At 46.2% G+C, this 14184-nt stretch overlaps 1 protein-coding gene across 6 annotated transcripts in view; it reads left to right on the forward strand.

The window, feature by feature from the left end:
• The first annotated feature begins 9240 nt into the window (after positions 1 to 9240).
• IQSEC3 (IQ motif and Sec7 domain ArfGEF 3) overlaps positions 9241 to 14184 on the forward strand; it is a 204767-nt gene continuing 199823 nt past the window's right edge. For all 6 annotated transcript variants that reach the window (XM_060776752.2, XM_060776753.2, XM_060776756.2 and 3 more), the window contains exon 1: positions 9241 to 10087. In XM_060776752.2, the coding sequence (XP_060632735.2) occupies positions 9471 to 10087 (617 nt within the window). In that variant the 5' untranslated portion in view covers positions 9241 to 9470. The remainder of the gene's footprint in view (positions 10088 to 14184) is intronic.

Below are 14184 nucleotides of genomic sequence, written 5' to 3' on the forward strand. Positions count from 1 at the left end.
TGAGGTTTATATATCTATGGAATATCCAAGGTGGGTGTAAGAAATCTTGTCTGTTTGAGGCAAGTGGTAATGTTGCAATTGGCCACATTGATTAGCATTGAATAGCCTTGCAGCTTCAAGGCTTGGCTGGTTGCTGCTTGAGGGAATTCTTTGTTGGGAAGTGTTAGCTGGCCCTGATTCCTGTCTGAAGTTCCCCTGTTTTTTTAGTGTCATTCTTTATTTACTGTCCTGATTCTAGAGTTTTTAATACTTTGTTGTAGCCATGGGGAACCCTCTCAGGCTGGTCATACCAAATTTCTACATGGAACAATCTGAAAAACAAGGCCTGGAAGCAGCAACAAAAAGCCCACTATATGGTTCCAATATGTGGAGGACACCTTCACCATTTGGAGCCATGGAGAAGAAGTAAACAAGTTTCTGGACCACTTCAACAGCATCTACCCAAACATCCAGTTTGTCATGGAAAAAGAAAAACTGCCATTTCTAGATATCCTATTCATCCAAAAATCCTATCAACAACTGAGCTACACAGTTTACAGAAAACCTACACACAGAAATAGATACCTACATAAAAACTCCAACTATCACCCAAGTAAAAAAAAAGAAAAGAAAAGCACAATTAAAGCTCTGGCAGACCGTGCAAAAAGAATTGCCTATTTTCCAGCAGACCTCACAACCTCTGAGGATGCCTGTCATGTTGTTGTTGTTCATTCGTTCAGTCGTTTCCAACTCTTTGTGACCTCCTGGACCAGCCCACGCCAGAGCTCTCTGACAGCCATCAGTACCCCCAGCTCCTTCAAGGTCAATCCAGTCACTTCAAGGATCCCATCCATCCATCTTGCCCTTGGTCGGCCCTTCTTCCTTTTTTCTTCCATTTTCTCCAGCATCGTTGTCTTCTCTAAGCTTTCCTTTCTTCTCATGATGTGGCCAAAGTACTTCATCTTGGCCTCTACTATCCTTCCCTCCAATGAGCAGTCGGGCTTTATTTCCTGAAGTATAGACTGGTTGGATCTTCTCGCAGTCCAAGGCACTCTCAGAACTTTCCTCCAACACCACAGTTCAAAAGCATCTATCTTCCTTCGCTCAGCCTATCGTCCAGCTCCCACATCCATAGGTGACTGCAGGGAATACCATTGCTTTAACTATGTGGATTTTCATTGCCAATATGATAGTGTGATGTGCCAAAGTGATGCCTGTCATAGATGTGAGCAAAATGTCAGGAACATTGCTTCTGGAATATGGCCATACAGCCCAGAAAATTCACAGCAACTCAGCTTCAAAGGGTAGTTGGGGAATGCTGGTGAAGAAAATCCAGGACCAACAACAATATTTAATGTTCAGGACATATTATGTGCAAAAATTGCATGAGGGCTTGTGTGTGTGTGTGTGTTTTCAGTGCAAAAATACTATTCTTGTTGCTATAATGGCTCATTGTTTTCTATGTCTCCTCTGCCAGTTAAGCACAGGAGACAGAAGTCCAGGAATTGTGTTGTGTATATAGCTTTCCTAACACTTGTGAAGGTGGAACTTGACAGATCCAGGTGGCAATTCCTTCCAGAGGTATGGCACTGCTGCAGGAAAGACATCTTCCCCTATAGTTGCCATCCTAAATAGTAGACAAGTGATAAATGCTTCCACTGCTGACTTTCAAGGGTGTGAATATGCTGATATAGATGAAGGCAGTAACTCAGACCCAACAGTTTAAGGCTTTAGATATCAAAACCAGCACTTCAAACTGAGTTTTAAAATCCAGGGGCAAGATGACTGGATTAAAGTGGTTGGGCCTAGAGAAGCTTCAAAGATAGAATCCCATTTTTTCATATGTGAGTTATTCTTTGATTTGTAGCATACATAAATAATAGTGTACACAGCAGAAGTACAGAAATCTTCATGTATCAATCCATTTTCAGCCGATGAATTTTTACTCATTCGAGGAACATATGAAATATTGCTGTTAATAGATGATTTAGGAGATTCATGAAATGACTTTAGGAAAAAGAGGAAGCAGAGCACCAACATTTTTCTTCAGCCTGGGTGCCTGGACAGTGAAAAGTCTGGAGAAATTGCACCAATTAAACCATTAAGAGCTTTGGAGCAACCCTCCAAAAGACCCTAACACATGTTTCCAATAGATCAATGGTTCCCAGCCTTTTTTTGACCAGAGACCACTTTGACCAGGGACCAACATGAGTACCAAAAGAGTAATAAATCAGTTTTTGGGCAACTTTAGAATCAATTTGGTTATTTGGAGTTCTGATTCAGAAAATTGCATTGGATAGACCACATCACCTCTAGTTTCCGATAAAGAACATAGGCCATCCAGTAGTTGCCATCTACTCACCCACAGAAAACCATATTTAATAAGTCTTGGCACAATAAGAGGGTTTTGCAAGATCAGTCACTCTTGTTGTGACAGTGTAGTAATGGTGAGTCCCATATTTTAGTTCTTGAAGACCACTGGTGGTCCATAGACCACAGGTTGGGAATCCTTGCAATAGATGGATTTGTGAGGAGAAGGGGGACAGGGATAATGCTAAATCTTTTATGTTAAGTTGCTTTGAGTCCCCTTCAGGAAAGATAAAGTGGGGTATAAATAAATATAATAATAAATTGTTGTAGGTTTTTCGGGCTATATGGCCATGTTCTAGAAGAGTGTTTTGAAAGTCCTTTAGGCTGCGAGAAATTGTGGGATGATATCTGTGTCTCTGCAGCGTAGAGGGAAAGTCAGGGAGCACAGTAAATGTGCTTTCCAGCTCCTTAGTTTTTCCAATTTTTGTGTGTCTTGGAACAATCTCTCCCCGTAGAGATGTTCACTGTATTGTTGAAGGCTTTCATGGCTGGAATCACTGGATTGTTGTAGGTTTTCTGGGCTATATGGCCATGTTCTAGTGATGCCAGCCATGAAAGCCTTCGGCAATATAATAATAAAGAAAAGGGCCTCCCAAGAAGTTCTTAAGACATATTCAGGTTCACTATGGCACCAACCACCTCTACTGAATGTCCTCCTTAAGGAAGCTTAGCTGGCTGCCCCTGTCTTTAAGTACCAGATTTTAACAGAAGCTGACTGCTAGCTATATGTTATTGAAGGGTTGTTTTCATGTCTCTGCAACAAAAGTTTCCCCATTTTACTGGTTGATTATTACTATATTATTTGCTGCCTTATTTCCCTCCTCCCTCCTCCATATTTTATACTGATGATTGTTTTGCTTTTAGCTGATTCGCATTTGATTTATGATAAGCAAGGTGTCATTTTAAAAAATGTTATAGAATGAGACAGGGAGAGAAAAATCTGTCCTAAATTAATAAACATCCAAAGATTTTTCCCCCTCCTAGCCCTTTCTAGATAAACCATTACAAAACACATCTCTGCTCAGGTTTGCTGTAATTCTCTCTCTCTCTTTTTCTCTCTGCTGTGCTGATTTTTCCTCACGGCTTTTGCAAATGCCACGAAGCAGTTCTGACTTACAACCCCATTAGAGGAGAGAAGCCGTTACATCATCGTAGCCCCACAGCCATCTGATGCAGCGAGCCTTTTTATATAAGGGCCTGTTGCCTCTGTTTCCTTGATCAGAGGGACTAATATTCTAAATTTCCCTCTGATCTTCTAGGATGGCATTTAAGCCAAACGTAAGAGAGTAATTCTGACAGGTTTTTTGGGGGGGGAAAGGGGGGAGGCTGTCAGTTTTGATATGTCTCTGGCCCCCACTTCTTTTCTTAATATGCATTAAAAGGTAGATTTGGATCTGTTTTGTCAGACTGAGATAGATGGGAGTAGTGCAATATGAAATACGTTATCCTGGATACCTTTCAGGTTGTGCAGTATGAGAGTGTAGTAAATCTCCCTAGAAGACTGAAACCTATTTTGGGACTCTTACCTATCTCATCCCATGAAATGGGCTAGGAAGGAACGGGTGTTTGTACTACAAATAATGCTTTTTTTTTTAAAAGAGATAGGATGGTCTATACTAGCTTAAGGGAAAATGGTTAAGGGATTATTTAGATCAGGTATGGGCAAACTTCGGCCCTCCAGGTGTTTTGGACTTCAGTTCTCACAATTCCTAACAACCTACCTGATTTAGATCGAACTTGCTACCGAATGTCAAATTTGCCCCACTAGGGCAAGATCTCAAATTCAGATAGATTTAGGTGATACTGAATGTAATGAACTCATACCTTTGCTTCGTAGGCCACAGCCTGGAAGTCAGTGAGCTGGCCTCCATGTTGGGAAGGCAGCTCAGGGTGGCTGACATATTGGTTAAGGCAGAGAGGCAAGGGGAGGAGTCAGCTAACTCCTGATTGGTTCAGACCCCAAGGGGAGGAGTTGAAGGAGAGTGAAAAGGAGCTGTCTTTTCTGACAGAAGGGAGAGAGAAGGATTTGATCTAGGAGACATAGGATTAGGATTTCAGACAGGGAGAAGAGAGTTTCTGAGTGAGCTAGGAATTAGACTGTTAGGGAATAATAAGAGCAAGGGCTTCTGTGTAGTTTGACTAGGGCAGTCAAAGTGAAGACTTGTTTACTTGTATTAGGATAGAATACAAGTGGGTTTATTTCCCTAAAGTTTAGAGTAGTCCAGGGAAAACCTAGATACTCTAGAAAGGCAGCCAAAGGCGGCTGGTCCAAGAAACACACTGTTATATGTTATAGGATAGTGTGAGGAAAGTAGCTCACGTTAAGGAAAAGTTACTCCTTCTAAAGAAACCATTTGCTTGATAAGTCTGTGCTTCAGAAACAAACTACGCGTTGTACCTCTCAGTAATGAGTTGTGTGCTTCAAATATTTCAATAAACCTCTAGTTTACCGTTAATCTGCCTCAGCCTTGTTTTATCATAAAAAGTTAGATCCAGTCAGCCTCCACATCTCCACAGTTCAGTCACAAGAACGGGAGCCAAAAGGAAGAACCGGTGTATAGGGTCATTTTACCTCAAGTACAACGACCAGATAATTCCTCAAACTGTGGTTTGGGGTGGTGGCAGCAAACCTACCATTACATACACACCGTTCTCTCTCATCACCTGTAACACCCTCGTATATATACCTTTACATTGGTGGCAGCGGTTGGATTGAAAAGAAAGGTTCCCGCCTGTCACATGCAATAATAGACCCTTATCTCCTTTACATTACATTCTGTTTTGAGTCCTGGCCTGAAGGCAGACACACCATTGGTTGCCCTAGTTAATGGCTTTTGCTAAGCAATGCAACCCTTTTGGTTCTTCTGGGCATCTCAGTGGCTTTCAGTAATATCTGGATTATTTCTTATAGGCTGAGCCTACATATAATTCATTTTGAATCTGCATTACATGGTCAGTGTAGACTCATATTACGCAGTTCAACGTAGTAGATGCAGCATTTGTCAGAAGAGACAACACGGGTCATCTAGTCTAATCCTAGTACCCTTGACAGATAGAGTATGCCTGAGTATGTTCCAAACACTTGACATGTTCACTGGGATGAAGTCTTGTGTGTACGTGGCTTCAAGTTACCTATCTACGTACAGCAGTAGGAATACTCAGATGTGGTTTGGCCAGTTCCTTCTTCTGAAATACAGCCCACAGAACCCAGTATTCCTTGGTGATCTCCCATCCACATACTAACCTTAAATAAATGATTAAATGAAATTAAATAGATGATTTTCTCCACCAGATATCATCTCTCTCAGAAAACATAAACAAACCTCCTCCTCTTCTATCTCTCATAGTTTTCTTCCTTTCTTTTGGCTGCTCTCTCCCTGCCCTTCTCTTTTGTTTCTCCTTCCAGTCCCCCACTTTCCCCTGCCTTCCTCTCCTCCCAAGTTTCCTCTTCGTATTCCCTCCTTTTCCCTCCACTGGGCTGGAGTGGGGCTGAGACTCATGAGCTTTTACTCCAGCGCCCTCCTTTCATTCCCTGCCCACACAAGAGAACCCCACTCTCTTCTTTCTTCTTGTGTTATTGAAAGCTTTCATGGCCAGAATCCCTGGGTTGCTGTGAGTTTTCTGGGCTGTATGGCCATGTTCCAGAAGCATTCTCTCCTGACGTTTCACCTACATCTATGGCAGGCATCCTCAGAGGTTGTGAGGTCTGTTGGAAACTAGGCAAGTGTGTCTTATATATCTGTGCAGGCATGTAGCCGGGGGGGGGGCCTCGGGGGGCTTCAGCCCCCCCCCCCCCGAAATTTTCATGGTTTTCGCGAAAAGGCCTTATTGGTGCATTATTTAAACTGTTATGTTTATTCATATCATGATCTGATCACCATACTCAATATATCCCATATGCATGGGGGTATTGGGGTAATGATACAAAACGTTTGCTAGGCTAGACCCTCTTTCACTCAGACTCAGCCCCCCCCCGAAACTCAGCCCCCCTCGAAAGCCCCCCTGAATTTTTTTTTAGCCCCCCCCCCCCAAAACGAAATCCTGGCTACGGGCCTGTATCTGTGGAATGTCCAGGGTGGGAGAAAGAACTCTTACCTGAGGCAAGTGTGAATGATCACCTTGATCAGCTTGATTAGCAATTGATTACCTTGATTAGCATTGAATAGCCTTTCAGCTTCAAAGCTTGGCTGGTTGTTGCCTGGGGGGAATCCTTTGTTGGGAGGTGATTAGCTGGCTCTGATTGTTTATTGTCTGGAATTCCCTTGCTTTTGAGTGTTGTTCTTTCTTTACTGTCCTTATTTTAGAGTTTTTTTTAAAATGGTAGCCAGATTGTGTTCATTTTCATGGTTTCCTCCTTCCTTTCTGTTGAAATTGTCCACATGCTTGTGTTATTTCAGTGGCTTCTCTGTGTAGACTAACATGGTGGTTGTCAGAGGAGTCCAATATATAGAACACAGATAAAAGCTAAGATACACAAAGTGTTATGTTATTGTTGTTGAAACTTCAAATATGATGTCATATGACAGGTTTATTACTTATAAACACAGTATAGAGGAACAACTTCTCTTTGTCATGGATAAATGTCCATATTCATTTAGATAAACATAATAGTACAATCTGTCTGATGATTTAAAGCAGGGGTCTTCAAACTTTTTAAACAGAGGGCCAGATCACCATTCCTCAAACTGTTGGAGGGCCAGATTATAATTTGAAAAAAAAAACCATGAATGAATTCCTATGCACACTGCACATATCTTATTTGTAGTTCAAAAAACACTTAAAACAATACAATAATTAAAACGAAGAACAATTTTAACAAATTTAAACTTATTAGTATTTCAATGGGAAGTGTGGGCCTGCTTTTGGCTGATGAGATAGGATTGTTGTTGTTGTTGTTGTTGTTGTTGTTGTGTGCTTTCAAGCCGTTTCAGACTTAGGTTGACCCTGAATGAGGGTCAGGTAAATGACCTTGGAGGGCCATATCCGGTCCCCGGGCCTTAGTTTGAGGACCCCTGATTTACAAAGTCACTTGTAGATGTTTTCAAAGGACTATTTATCCATGACTAAGATAAGTTGTTCCTCCATATTGTGTTTATACTAGCCGTGCCCTGCCACGTGTTGCTGTGGCCCACATAGGGGTTCTGTGTGGGAGATTTGGCCCAATTCAATCGTTGGTGGGGTTCAGAATGCTCTGTGATTGTAGGTGAACTATAAATCCCAGAAACTACAACTCCCAAATGCCAAGATTCTATTTCCCCCAAACTCTACCAGTGTTCACATTTGGGCATATTGAGTATTCGTGTAGAGTTTGGTCCAGATCCATCAATTTTTGAGTCCACAGTGATCTCTGGATGTAGGTGAACTACAACTCCCAAATTCAAGGTCAATGCCCACCAAAACCCTTCCAGTATTTTCTGTTGATTATGGGAGTTCTGTGTACCAAGTTTGGTTCAATTCCATCATTGATGGAGTTCAGAATGCTCTTTGATTGTAGGTGAACTATAAATCCCAGCAACTACAACTCCCAAATGAAAAAAAATCATAATTTTTTGAGTGATGGTCACTCCTTGTGTTGTGAGATGTTTTGTTGGCAAATTTGGTGTGATTTCATTCATTGGTTCTTTTGTTTTTAAGGTACTCATTATGCACAGAGCATTTTTATATATATAGAAGTAAAAAAAACCCTGTCATATGACATCATATTTGAAGTTTCAACAACAATAACATAATATTCAGTTCTTGTGGGTTTTTTCGGGCTATATGGCCATGTTCTAGAGGCATTTCTCCTGACGTTTCGCCTGCATCTATGGCAAGCATCCTCAGACCTCACCTCTGAGGATGCTTGCCATAGATGCAGGCGAAACGTCAGGAGAAATGCCTCTAGAACATGGCCATATAGCCCAAAAAAACCCACAAGAACTGAGTGATTCCAGCCATGAAAGCCTTCGACAATGTTGTTGTTGTTCATTCGTTCAGTTGTCTCCGACTCTTCGTGACCTCATGGACCAGCCCACGCCAGAGCTCCCTGTCGGCCGCCACCACCCCCAGCTCCTTCAAGGTCAGTCCAGTCACTTCAAGGATGCCATCCATCCATCTTGCCCTTGGTCGGCCCCTCTTCCTTTTGCCTTCCACTTTCCCCAGCATAATTGTCTTCTCTAGGCTTTCCTGTCTCCTCATGATGTGGCCAAAGTACTTCAACTTTGTCTCTAGTATCCTTCCCTCCAGTGAGCAGTTGGGCTTTATTTCCTGGAGGATGGACTGGTTGGATCTTCTCGCAGTCCAAGGCACTCTCAGCACTTTCCTCCAACACCACAGCTCAAAAGCATCGATCTTCCTTCGCTCAGCCTTCCCTAAGGTCCAGCTCTCACATCCGTAGGTTACTACAGGGAATACCAGGGCTTTGACTAGGCGGATCTTTGTTATATATGACATCATACTTGAAGTTTCAACAACAATAACATCATACTTTGTGTGTTAGAAGAGTCCAGCATTTCTGTGTTCTCCAATAATGTGCTGTGTCCAGATTGGTTTATTCCTTCTTCCCATATTCCTTACTTTATTGTTTCTGGGTTGTTGTAGGTTTTTCCGGGCTATATGGCCATGTTCTGGAGGCAATTTTTCTCCTGACGTTTACTTTGTTGTTTCTCCCCTTCCATTCCCTCCTACATCTCCCCCTCCCCTGGGCTGGGAATCCCTGTCTCTTCCTCCTTTTCCTCCCCTGCCTGGTTGGGGATGCCTCGTGACAAGGAGACCCTTCCTCTCTTTCTTCCTCCTCCTTTGCCTCTCTCTTAGTAGACCCCCTTCCTATCTTTCCTTCTCTTTCCCGGCGGTGGGTGGGGCTTCCTCGTGGCTCCTCCCATCCGAGGCATGACGTGGAGAGAGACGCCGGGGGCCGCCGCTGCTTCTGCGCGCGTGGAAGGAAGGAAGGCAGGCAGGCAGAGAGGGAGAGGGGCGCGAGGGGAAAGGCGCGCGGCGGTGGCTCCAGCTCTGGCTCTTCTCTTCTGTCTTTGGCCCCAAGGAAGCCTCCTTCCGAGCCCGCAAAGGAGCCAGGCGAAGAAGAAGAAGAAGGAGAAGAAGGAGAAGAGGAAGGGGTGAGGGGAGCGCGGGGCGGGCCGCGGGGCATGGAGAGCCTGCTGGAGAACCCGGTGCGCGCCGTGCTCTACCTGAAGGAGCTGACGGCCATCGTCCAGAACCAGCAGAGCCTCATCCACACCCAGCGGCAGCGCATCGACGAGCTGGAGCGGCGCCTGGACGAGCTGGGCGCCGAGAACCGCAGCCTCCGCGACCAAGTCACAGGCGAGACCCCCAAACAGCAGCCACCGCCGCCGCCGCAGAAGCCGCAGAAGCCTCCCCCGCCGCCTCCGCCGCCTCGGTTGACGCCGTGCACGGTGCCTCCTCCTCCGCTGCCGCCTCCTCCGCCTCCTCTTCCTCCTCAGGGCCAAGAACAGCAGCAAGAACAGCAGCAGCAGCAGCAGGAAGCCCCGCCGCCCGGGCAGCCCGTTCAGCACCAAGAACAGCTCCCGGCCCCGCAAGCCAGCAGCAGCAAGCAGGCTCAGGCCGCCGCGGGCCCCAGCGGGAGCAGCAGCAGCAGCAGCATCAGCCGGCCCTCGGCCCCTTCGCAGCCCCACCAGCACCACCACCACCACCATCCCCCGCCCGAGAGGAGCGGCTGCCCGGCCCTCCTCCAGCACAAGAGCCCCCAGGCCCTGGGCAAAGGCGTCCTGGCCAGGAGACCGGAGTGAGTCCAGTCAGGGATTGGGGTTGGCCTTGGGGAGGGGGGAAATGGGGCAGGAGAGAAGCTGGGAAGAAGACCTCACTTCCACAAGGCAGGAAATCCCACCCTGGTCCCACTGCCCCACTCCTCTGCACAAGGCAGGAAATCCCACCCTGGGCTCTTTGCCCCACTCTTCTTCACAAGGCAGGAAATCCCACCCTGGTCCCACTGCCCCACTTCTCTTCACAAGGCAGGAAATCCCATCCCAGGCTCTTTGCCCCACTCTTCTTGACTAGGCAGGAAATCCCACCCTGGTCCCATTGCCCAACTCCTCTTTACAAGGCAGGAAATCCCACCTGGTCCCACTACCCCACTCTTCTTCACTAGGCAGGAAATCCCATCCTGGTCCCATTGCCCCACTCCTCTTCACTAGGCAGGAAATCCCATCCTGATCCCATTGCCCCACTCCTCTTCACAAGGCAGGAAATCCCGCCCCGGGCTCTTTGCTCCACTCCTCTTCACAAGGCAGGAAATCCCGCCCTTGGCCCATTGCCCCACTCCTCTTTACAAGGTAGGAAATCCCACCCTGGTCCCACTGCCTCACTCCTCTTCACAAGGCAGGAAATCCCACCCTGGTCCCACTGCCCCACTCCTCTTTACAAGGCAGGAAATACCACCCTAGACCCATTGCCCCACTCCTCTTCACAAGGCAGGAAATCCCACCCTAGACCCATTGCCCCACTCCTCTTTACAAGGCAGGAATCCCACCCCGGGCTCTTTGCCCCACTCTTCTTCACAAGGCAGGAAATCCCACCCTGGTCCCACTGCCCCACTCCTCTTCACAAGGCAGGAAATACCACCCTAGACCCACTGCCCCACTCCTCTTCACAAGGCAGGAAATCCCACCCTGGTCCCACTGCCCCACTCCTCTTTACAAGGCAGGAAATCCCACCCTAGACCCATTGCCCCACTCCTCTTCACAAGGCAGGAATCCCACCCCGGGCTCTTTGCCCCACTCTTCTTCACAAGGCAGGAAATCCCACCCTGGTCCCACTGCCCCACTCCTCTTCACAAGGCAGGAAATCCCACCCTAGACCCATTGCCCCACTCCTGATTTCACCCTGGGCCCCCACCTGCAAGGGAGGAAATCCCGCCCTGGTTCCACTCTTGATTTCACTCTCCAAGTCCTCATCATCAACAACCTCACTCTCAGGGATGTTCCATCCACTTTTACTTACTCCTCGCTGCTGCCTTTTCTGAAGCTTTTGATGTTTTTGAAATCATTCCTCTTCCTTTCTGAGGATACTTGCCAGGCAAAATATCACGAGATAATGCTTCTAGAACATGGACAAACAGCCCGAAAAAACTACAACAATCCAGTTTTGTCTCTCTTCCTACCATTTTGTGGCCTGGGCAAATGGGGAAAGCCCATCCATCCCCAGTTGCCCTGCTGACTGACAGGTTAACAGTTGGGTTGAGCTCCCCCTGTCAGCTCCAGCTCCCCATGTGGGGACATGAGAGAAGCCTCCCACAAGAATGGTAAAACATCAAACATCCTTGGGGGAGGCCTCTCTCATGTTCCTGCATGGGGAGCTAGAGCTGACAGAGGGAGCTCAACCTGCACTCCGGATTTGAGCTGGCACAAGGGCAATGTCCTTGCAGATGGCCAATTCTCTCACACCAAAAATGACTCACAGTTTCTCAAGTCACCCCTGACACAAAAATGAAAACTTCCCTGAGTTTCCCCCGGCATGTTGTTATTTATTTATTTTATTTACGGTATTTATATACCACCTTTCTAACCCCCTAGGGGGACCCAGACTTGGCTACTCCTTCCTGCCCAATTGTCCCAAGCCTATATTTTTGAATGCCCCCCCCCCCCCCGGTGGCACAGTGGGTTAAACCACAGAGCTGCTGAACCTGCTGACCAAAAGGTCGGCAGTTCAAATCCAGGGAGTGGGGTGACCTCATGTTATTAGCCCCAGCTTTGGCCAACCTAGTTCACAGTGGTGCAATGGGTTAAACCGTTGTGCCAGCAGGACTGCTGACCGACAAGTTAGCAGTTTGAATCCAGAATCCAGGTTGAGCTCCCTCTATCAGCTCTAGCTCCCCATGTGGAACATGTAAGAGGCCTCCCACAAAGATGGTAAAACATCAAAACATCCAGGCATCCCCTGGGCAACATCTTTGCAGTTGGCCAATTCTCTCACACCAGAAGTGACTTGCAGTTTCTCAAGTCACTCGTGACATAAAAAAAAAGCTGTACGACAACATGCAAATATTTTATTTATTTATTTGTTGTATCAAAAGGGAATTGAGAATATAGTTGTAATATATTTAAAAACACAAAGTTTAAAAAACTTGGCATTATGCTAAATATCCTTTGGTCAGTAGCTGACCACTTGGAGTGCTTCTGGTGTTGCTATAAGTCCTCCATTGTGCATGTAGCAGGACTTAAGACTGCATTGCAATAGGTGGTCTGTGGTTTGCAACGTGCAGATGTGAGTAGATCAATAGGTACCACTTCTGCGGGAAGATAACGGCGCTCCATTCAGTCATGCTGGCCATGTGACCTTGGAGGTATCTGTGTACAATGCCAGCTCTTTGGCTTAGAAATGGAGATTAACACCCCCCCCCCCCCCCCAGAGTTGGATATGACTAGACTGAATTCCAGGGGAAACCTTTTCCTTTACCTTATATTTTTGAAACCATGGTCTCTTCCTTTAAAAGGAAGGGTCTTCCCAAAGGAATGAGCAAATTTCAGTCCTCCAAGTTTTTTGGACTTCAGCTCCCACAATTCCTAACAGTAGGCTGTTAGGAATTTGTGGGAGTTGAAGTTCAAAACACCTGGAGGGCTGAAGTTTGCCCATGGCTGGTCTACCCACACAATACGCGTCTGCTTTTGGCTACAACCCTGTAATGAGGAAATCCCATCCTGTGCCAGTTTCTCAGCCTTGGCTTCTCTTTGCTGCTATGATTTCATTGCTGAAATCACAATAATAATCTCCTTTGGAGGGAAAGCTCTAACCTCCTCCATCCTGTGTTTCCCTCAGGCAACGAGGGGAAATCCTATCCTGCACCAGCCCCCCCCCCCCCCCCCCGGTTTCTGCCTGGCCAAATGGATGTTCCTTTCAGTCTTGGCTACTTCGAGCTGCTTTATTGCCCAATGCTTACACATCTGAAATCATCATTTCCTCCTTTGGAAGGATTTACCCCAGGCATGGGCAAACTTGGGCCCTTCCTCCAGGTGTTTGGACTTCAACTCCCACCATTCCTAACAGCCTCAGGTCTTCTCATTTGGGGGGAAGGCTCTACTGTCTGGGTTGCTGTGAGTTTTCCAGGCTGTATGACCAGGTTCCAGAAGCATTCTCTCCTGACATTTCACCCACATATGTGGCAGGAATCCTCAGAGAATCCCTGGGTGAAATGTCAGGAGAGAATGCTTCTGGAACCTGGCCGTACAGCCTGGAAAACTCACAGCAACCCAGTGATTCCAGCCATCAAAGTTTTCAGCTCTACTCTGTATTTGATATCTTCCTGGAGCTGCAATCCTATGGCGTGGGCGAGTGGGGAAGTCCTATCTTGTGCCAATTTCCAAGTTCTCCCAGTTTCTGTCCTACCTAAAGGATGCTCCTTTCAACTTTGGCTACTCCTTGCTGCTATATTACTCAAAATTTACTTTTTTGATATCACAATCTCCTCATCTTCCTCCCTTCTTGGCCCATTTTGCTTATTTTGTGCCACTCAAATGGTGATGAATGCCAGCAAGAAAGAGAGAGAAGGGATGGTGGAAGTTTTAAAGCAATTTTTATGCTGTGCAGTTTTTCTTCCTCTCTTCCTTAAAAAAAAAAAGTAATAGCTCCTATTACACAACCGGGATTTCCCTCTCTGTTAAGGACACGGTATGAAAATGTTACAGATGCTTGCTACTATTGACGTAAGATGTTCTTATTATACAGTGGGAATGCCAATTTATTTTGCCTTTGGGTCTGTAATGCGTTGAAGTGGGTCCCAGTTTCTGCTGCGGTGAAAGGGTCTTTTAGAGGGTTTCTTTCTTTGGCAAAGAATGCATGGTTGCGTGTATATGTGATATAGTGAGTGTGCGTGGTATGTGAGAGCTC

This window comes from Anolis sagrei, chromosome 5 (assembly GCF_037176765.1).
Source record: "Anolis sagrei isolate rAnoSag1 chromosome 5, rAnoSag1.mat, whole genome shotgun sequence".
Lineage (NCBI taxonomy): Eukaryota > Metazoa > Chordata > Lepidosauria > Squamata > Dactyloidae > Anolis > Anolis sagrei.